This window comes from Cornus florida, unplaced genomic scaffold (assembly GCF_030987335.1).
Source record: "Cornus florida cultivar Cherokee Brave unplaced genomic scaffold, ASM3098733v1 CherokeeBrave_3.0.0_Hap2_Chr11, whole genome shotgun sequence".
In the NCBI taxonomy this organism is placed as follows: Eukaryota; Viridiplantae; Streptophyta; class Magnoliopsida; order Cornales; family Cornaceae; genus Cornus; species Cornus florida.
In genome coordinates this window covers 95,050,847-95,059,464 of record NW_026775581.1, presented here as the reverse complement: position 1 = coordinate 95,059,464, position 8,618 = coordinate 95,050,847, and the positions used below count along the sequence as shown (strand labels likewise).

The 8,618-nt window shown below is 35.4% G+C and overlaps 1 protein-coding gene across 1 annotated transcript; it reads right to left on the bottom strand.

Annotated features, from left to right (window-relative positions):
• Nucleotides 1-4,837: 4,837 nt before the first annotated feature.
• On the bottom strand, nucleotides 4,838-8,618 carry LOC132281578 (uncharacterized). The gene is made up of 9 exons (XM_059783274.1): nucleotides 8,211-8,618; nucleotides 7,918-8,104; nucleotides 7,646-7,788; nucleotides 7,442-7,554; nucleotides 7,007-7,292; nucleotides 6,522-6,683; nucleotides 6,044-6,123; nucleotides 5,875-5,924; nucleotides 4,838-4,980 (listed from the first exon to the last, which is right to left on the bottom strand). Exons 1-9 carry the CDS (start codon nucleotides 8,616-8,618, stop codon nucleotides 4,838-4,840), a joined length of 1,572 nt encoding a protein of 523 aa, XP_059639257.1.

Below are 8,618 nucleotides of genomic sequence, written 5' to 3'. Positions count from 1 at the left end.
GGATCGATCGAAGCGGTCTGACTCCTCCGGATAAGGACAAGGCTGAGATATTTTCAAGATATTTATGGGGAAAAAGACAAAAGTGGTTGGTAGGCGTACAGCTGTGGATAAGATCAATAATTTGAATAGGACAAAATAGGGTTCGATCGATCAAAGGTGATGTTCGATCCATCGAACTTGGAATTTCAGCAAAGGCCAAGGTTGGATCTATCGAGAAGTACTGTGATCGATCATAGATGTTCAATCGATCGAACTCTAAGTTGGATCGATCGAACTTTTCAGCTGCACAACTTGATTCCTTTTTGCTCCTTTCTTTTTCCACTTTGCTCCCTCCTTTGGTTTATCTCAGGATTGCTTCAATTAAGCTTTTATTTGGCTGAGTTAGCTCAATTTTGGGATTAGTGCCTGAAAATATAAATAACACGTAATAAATCTAAAACGACAAAGTAAGATAGATAAAGGTACTAGAATGCTTAAGCTTAATGGGTTTAAATGCGCACTTTTCAGTGCTCATCAAACTGTATGGAAGCACCAAAACTTGCATGGAGATCGACTGTGTGAAGAATTGAGTATATGAATTGTTCTATGTTTTGGCGATTTTCTTTGTTAATTCAGCACTTTAACCACACTAAAAAAACTATAAGACTTTTTGGCTTTGCTGCAAGTGTAATCACTTCATTAGACTCATTTTGACTTGTTTTCATCAACCTTTGTAAATATTAAAGTCAAATTTTAGATTTGTGAGATTAACTAAAAAATTTAAGAGAATCAGTGCTGTTTATTGAATCAACATTCTTGCTCTCCTCAGTAGGGGTGACTTTGACTTCAACTGTAAAGGGTAAAGATTTTAAGATTTTTTTTAACAATCCTACTCTGAGGATTTCTCTCACCAAAGTTAAAGTTAAAATAGTTAAAACTAGCCTTATAGAAAGGCGATATGGTAGACATTGTCCTAATTAAGTCAATGCTTCCTCCCCGTGCGGGTGTTGGTGGTAATATCGGCTCAAAAATATAACCCAGAAGCTGGCAAGTGGATTTTTCGAACAATACATCAATCCGCCTTTCATGTTCAGATTGGAATTGTGTCCTTGGCCTCAAGGCAAGTCCAAAGGAAAACAGGGTAAACGTGTCAAAGTCTCGTTGCCTATAAACTCATCAAATATTACTTTAAAATATGTAGAGAAGAGGAGGAAAGACTAAGAACAAAACATTACATATTACTCTAAGGATTGCAAAGCTCTAGAGCCATTGCAGAGCCATTAGGTTTTGTCTACAACCCTAACTGTGAGTTTTAAGCAGAAGAAGATTTAGAAAGTTTTGTATTTTTAGAAAAATAAAGCAAAGTAATAGAGTTAGAGATGACACTGGGATTTTTAGCGAGGAACCCTAATTGGTAAAATAGACCAATTGTTTGCATGGGAAAAACCTCGTGGATTGTGTAGTCCAAAGTAAACCGATCCACTATATTTGAAACAAAGTACACTGAACTTTGACTCAGGCTCACACCTTATTCTTCTACCAAACACCAATCGCTAACCATCCTCTGACTTTGCGACATCCCGTCCAATAACACTTGACCTTAGGCTTACTTTTGATCTCTGTAGAAGGGTCGCAGGTATATCAAACAACATTGCTCGAATGCTTTGACTATTTCAAAGTGTGATTGCTTTTACTTCTATTCTTTAATATTTGAATTCGATGTAGAAGTAGATATGCTTTTCTCTGATCGTTGTAGATGCAAGACTTTGATCACGATCAGGATTTGAACAATACTGTTAACTCACTCTTGTGTTTATGTGTGTGTTTTAGAAAGAATAACAAAGAAATCAACTTTGATTTTTTGCAAAAATTTATTTCTAAGGCTTTTATGAAATATGAAATTGTAATGTAAAAGCCATACAAACCTAGATGAATATCAGGGTCTATATAGAACTTTCAAAGACCTAATCCTTTATAAAATAATGGAAATTTTGTGCATAGGACTTTTGGTAGTATTCTAAACCAACTAAGAAGTTTGAAACAGAATAGGACAAAGTTACCTTAAACTGTATCAGCAGTGGTACCGCTAGCCAGATGTGGAACTAGTTCCCAAAGGACAAAATGGTTTCCTTCTATAGTGTTCTAAGTGGGAAGCAATTTCCTAAAAGTATTGTTCTTTCCTGTTTCGATGATCTCAGTATGTCATCTTCGAACAACCTTCCAATTCCATAGTTGATCTCGATCTTGATATGGTAACTTGAAATTACAACTCGATGAGATTTGTTTTGACATCGAAATTTGCCAATTACAAAAATTATATTTTACACCAACTGTTTTTAAAATGGCAGTTGGTGCATTGGACAATGTTCTCTTTTTAGACTTGTTTTATTTCTGCCTCCGGGCTTGCTAGGCTTTGCACTTGTTTTGTTTGCCTGCCTTTGGGCTTAGGCCTCCTTTATACTCTTGGTGTGCAAAAAAACTGTCAATCCAAAAAACCAAACTGGACTGGATCGAATCGGGCGGTCTGGGCTGGTTCCACAACGGTTTGGTCCTGTGATAACCCTGTGGGCGGGTGTGGCGTGGGCGGGTGCGAGAGACACTGTCAGGCTACCACACTGGCGAGCTACGGGTGCACAAGTCCCACATCGCCTGGGTAGAGGAAAGGTGAAGTACTTATATGTAAGTGTGTCACCTCCAATTGGTATGAGGCCTTTTGGGGTGAAGCCCAAGAGCAAAACCGTGCGGGCTCAGGCCCAAAGCGGACAATATCATACCATGTGGTGGAGTGGGTCGTTACAAATGGTATCAGAGCCTGACCCAGCCGGAAGTGTGCCGACGGGGACGTCGGGCCTCCAAGGGGGGTGGATTGTGATAACCCTGTGGGCGGGTGTGCCGTGGGCGGGTGCGAGAGACACTGTCAGGCTACCACACTGGCGAGCTACGGGTGCACAAGTCCCACATCGCCTGGGTAGAGGAAAGGTGAAGTACTTATATGTAAGTGTGTCACCTCCAATTGGTATGAGGCCTTTTGGGGTGAAGCCCAAGAGCAAAACCGTGCGGGCTCAGGCCCAAAGCGGACAATATCATACCATGTGGTGGAGTGGGTCGTTACAGGTCCCGTCACGGTTTCAAAATAATGGAACCGTGAATTTTTGGTTTAGTCCCAGATTAGGATCCTACAAGACCGGACCAGCCTAGACCAAACTGTTATAATATGTGTATATATGTGTTATATTAAATGTATATATATATATATATAGCTATATACCTATATACTACTCGTAACTTTGTAAGGGATTTCGATATAACGATCAAACACGAGCCAACATTTATCACTATCGGATATATATATTTTGCTTTTTTTCTCCCATTGTTTTGATTTTTGGGTGCTTACCAACATTCCTCTACTATCTCTTTGCTCACGCCGTCTCATTCACTTCTTAGTTCTCATTGCCACAAGATCCAGTTGTTGATCAATCTCTCTCATGCAACCTTCGAAGTTTTGTCATTGCCATCGATCTTTTATCGTTGCCGTCGCTGACATCATTTCTCATACTCTCTTCCTTTCTCTCTCACTTTCAGTTCACAGATCTTTGAGCCTCACAACGTGTTTGCGCCTTAAGCACAACCAACAACGATAACGAATCAAGTTTTTTAGTTTTCAACCACGGATTTGTCATCCTTTTCAGTTTCAGCAAGATTCAACCTTATTTTAATTTATAGGGTTTAGTTTTTGGGTCTATTTCATCCATTTTACCCTCTCTTTTTCTATCTCAATTTTAGTCTTGGATTTGTGAATGTGAATGCTTTTATTTTTATTTTTGTTGTATGTACAATTCAAGAGAAAAATAGGTAAATAAAATTCAACTACAAATGTGGAACCGAACCGAACCAAACCATTTTTACACGGGTTGGGTTGGTTCGGTTCTATAGCTCAAATGGTCTGGTTCAGTTTAAAATTTTTTGGAACCTGAGTGATTTGGTTCAAAAAATCCTCAAAACCAGACTGTGTGCACCCTACTTAATTTATACAATTTTCCATTCTATTTAATATATTGATTTACCATCTCTTTATACTCCCTCCTTCATCTCACTCTGGAACCAGTCCGTTTGAAGCTGCCATCGTAATTTTTCAATGACTCAATCCATATTAGGAGACTAATTGTGGAATGGGAGCTTCCGGCCTCTATTTTACGGCCTCCTCCAGAGCCACCGGATTGAAAAGATTGAGGAATTTCTTTCATGGTCATCTCTGTATGAATGTGGTGCCAGCAACAACTTTTCCATTTCTCTGCCTGGGTTGGGTTGCTCCTCCTTGGGCCTGTTGTTCCTTTTGGGCTGTTTTTATCTCGTGATTAGCCTGGGCTAACTATGACTCTTATGTACTACTTTTATTCCCCTTTAATACCATCTTAATTTTCACAAAAGAAAAAAAAAATGAAAAAAAATACAACTTTGTATAAAAAGTGACAGTAAAACTATTATTTAGTTGTTGATGAGGATTTGATCAAATACGGCAACCAGTTATTTGAGAAGTTCTATAATACCCCGATGCCGTACCCAGATTCTTCCAACTATTAGGTAGGCTGCAACACCAACTTATGAACTAGTCACTTGACCAAAGATAATTTAATTTTTGAAGGAAAAAATAGGAAACAGAAGAAAAAGGAAGACAACCACGTAATAAAATGCTCTGCAAAAGTATGAGAAATATCATATATAAACCTTGTAATGATTTTGGGATAAAAATTAGTTAGATACACACGGTAAATAATTTTGCTGTACACAACCATAATTTAATTCCTATAATGACTTCGAGTACATCCTTATATATTAATACTAAAATGCTCGACAATTATTATTTTTTCTTCATGGATGAAAGATCAGCGAAGTACTTTGTGATCCATCCTTCAATAGCCTCCACCTCTCTCTGTCGTTGCTTGACCAACCAATCTGGATCAGTACTTGGGTTTGATGCTGTTAAATCTATCCCATGGCCTCCTGCAAATTAAAGTAGATATTGTAAATCTCTTGAAACATTAATACTATTTTAATTTAGGAATAAATTTGGTAAATTTTCATGTGTATATATACACACACATCTATTCTAGTGCTAACTGCAAACCCCTCCCCCATTGACATTCACGACTCTGTAAATATCCCTAGTGATGCAACTAACCCCTTAACTAATTTATAGTTGCAATTTATGGAAGTTAAAAATGTTGTTAACACGATTCTAATTTACCATTTTACCTCTCAAAAAATAAAAAATAAAATAACAATAGTTGTAAAATTAATGACAAAAGAACCCTTTATGACAAAAATAAAATAAAATAAGATTAGGGTTGTATTTATATAAAACACGAAATATGGTGATTCATTTACTGGCAATTCATGGATTTAAAAATGATCCTAGGTCATTTTGATCAATAAAAAAAGGTATTATAAAGATTTCAGGTCCAAAAATATCAATTTTGTGTCAGGATTGAAACAGTTGACACATGGCAGGAGGGTGTTGACATATATTTGGAATAGAATAAGGTGTTTCGTACAAAAATAAAAATTCAAGAAAATTTTATAGAGAGTACAAAAAAAATGGTGAAAGTTGGGATGATTTTATTTTATTTTTTTACCGCATATGTTTTTGTAAAAAGATTTTGGTTAACTTACCAATGTCACATATTATCCTGCATCAACTATATATATATAAAATATATTTTTTTGATATAATAGTTAAGGTTGCTCGAAATATATATATATATATATATATATACACACACGTAGATGTATATCATCTCGTCTTATTTTTGTATTACGCCTTTTTATTGTAAGCTAAGCTAAGCTACCAGGAGTCTATATATAAATTGTTTGGCCTGATTGATAGGGTCTACCTACCCTTATCTGTATTGACGGTAAGAATGGTGTCTGAGATGTCCTCCAATACACTGCGATTAGAGGAGAAAACAAACATATTAGATCAACTACACTAAGACAATTTAATTTATTTTATCTATTTACAAAGGATTGAAAAAAAAAAAAAAGAATTTTTCAGATGGATATATACCTGGTAAGACTATAAGGATCTTGCAGTCCATTAGAGAAAAGGATGTTGCTACCAAACCTTTTAAGAACCAATCTTATATCCTACAATGAGCCATTGAAAAGCACTTTGTAACTTCTAAAAGTTATTAATTACTACTACATCCGTCCCTTTTTAATGATCCATTCTTCATTTTATAACTTTTTAAGGGGACATGCAATTAATACATTGTCCCTTTTAAAATTACCAAGTTATCATTTTTAATTTAAATATATATAGTTACAAAGTTTGAAATTTTTAAAAAAAATAAAGACAATGATGAAAATATAAAGAAAAGATGTTTTGACTTTTCAAAGAGGACAACTAATTTAGGACATGTAAAAAGTGAAAAATGGACTATTAATGAGGGGCGGAGGGAGTGTATAACTAAAATGAATAATAACAATTATCGGAACGCATTAAAAAAAAAAAAAAAAGCTGAAAAAAAAACAAAAGTACATACATTGCCTCCGAAATAGGTTGTGGCCCAATAAGGCCTTGGTGGAACGCCGAAATCCTTAGTGCACCCTTCAGTGAAGTTACTTATATCGTTATTATCCACTCTTTGGAGCATATTATCGTCATTCACACGATTATCGACCGGATCCACCAATTCACTGCATGACTAAATACACCAACCAATAATTCAAATGAAGAAAATTTAAAGATCTATTTAGTTTAATTTTCTGAAAATAATAATAAAAAAATAGTATGAAAAATTATTTGCTCGATTGATAGTTTTTGAAAATTTAGTTAAACAAATTGCATGTTTTCAGATAAATTTATTTTATAAGTTTCCAAAGCCAGTTTTTATGTTTTAGCTAGAATTATTGAAAAGTTTTTTTATTTTTATTTTTATTTTTATTTAAGAAAACTAATTCAAAGATCAAATTTACAGTTTTATATAATATATTGTGATAATTAACTCTCTCTTTATATGCAACTTACTTGCCAGCGCCAACCATCTGGTTCATTAGGATTGTTTTTGGAAGGAAAATTTTTTTTTGGAAAGGTATCTGGTCTAGAATCTGGCTCCATCTTATAGCATGATTCTTTGCCTTCAATGGCAACGAAACCGGCAAATATTCGGCCAAGAATATCTGTTCCTCTAGGTGCTCCATCAATGGCGTTACATATCTTAGTAACTGGATATTTTGGTGGACTATTATATTGAGCTGCATTGTTATACTTTCCTTCTAAAGCGTTCTTCAGAAATTCTGAACTGGTTAAGGGCCTGATCGAACCAATTAATTCATTTGAGAATCATTCAGTTTTAATTTGTCAAGAAAATTAAATTATACAAGTAACATAATTAATTAGAAGAAACATACATATATATATATATATATATATATATATAAAGAAGAGTAATTATTCTTTTACTTGCAAGTCTTGAATTTTTGGCTAAGGATTGAAAGGCCATTTGGCTGAGAAGCGACTTTATCAATTTCGGACCATGAATTTTTTATAGTCTGGTAGCAACTCTTACTGGTATCCTGCAATGTTAACACCCGTGCTTGAATGACTCAAATTAATTTGGAAGGAAAAATAATTAAGTAATAGTTAAATTAATTAATTTATTTGTACCTTGAAATCCTTTGTGACACCAGAAGAATAGCTGCCGACGAGGCCTTGTGGATAGATGCTATGGAAGGAAAGGATAGGTGCTGATGAAGCTAGAGCTCCCATGGCGATGTGGGGATACTTTAACCGAAACCATGTTGCAAGCACTGAAATTTTTTAAGTATGCATGGGAATTAATTAAGATAAAAATTAAACGGAGTATATCTTAGTTATATTATATATAATTGGAAAATTAATGGTTAATTGATGTTATATGTAGTTGCTTGGTTGCTTACTTCCTCCGTAGGAGCCTCCGAAGACGATAACAGGAGAGTATTGAGCAGAAAATTTCTTCTTGAGGTATAAGATTACCTCTGCATAATCTGCTAATGCTTGAGCTGAATTGAAATAACCACGAAGAGTAGCATTCTTCATTGCTTTTTCAGCTGATCCAAATGGAACTGATTTTCCGTAGAACCGATGCTATATATATGAGCAAACAAACATGCATGCAGTTCAACATAAATACATACTCTAAAACAGTGAAAAAATACATACAAAGCTGGAGGTCTTGGATTTAGTACACTACCTCTATATAGATTAAGAGAGCTTTAAAACGAGGGGCATTCTCAATTAGAAACCCACTATATCCGAAGGTTTCACCAGTCAATGGCTCCTCCAGACCAAGATAAACGAAGATTGGCGCGTTTTTCTTCGCACCACCCCAGTATTTGGAATTTATCATATATTTTTGATTGAAAGTGGTATAGCTCTCAGGCTGGTAATTGAAGTGATCAAGCGTTTGGGGGTAGAAAAAGGTTTTAAAGTCTTTTGGGATTTTTGCTTCTGCTTGTGTTTGGAATTCTCTTCCACGTTCTCCTCGGAAATAATGGTCGAGCCTCGGCATTTTATATAATTGTGCAGACACATTAATGATTGAGGAGATTAGAGAAAGTAAAGAAAACCACTGAAATAAAAGTGCAAGAATGGTCGACAT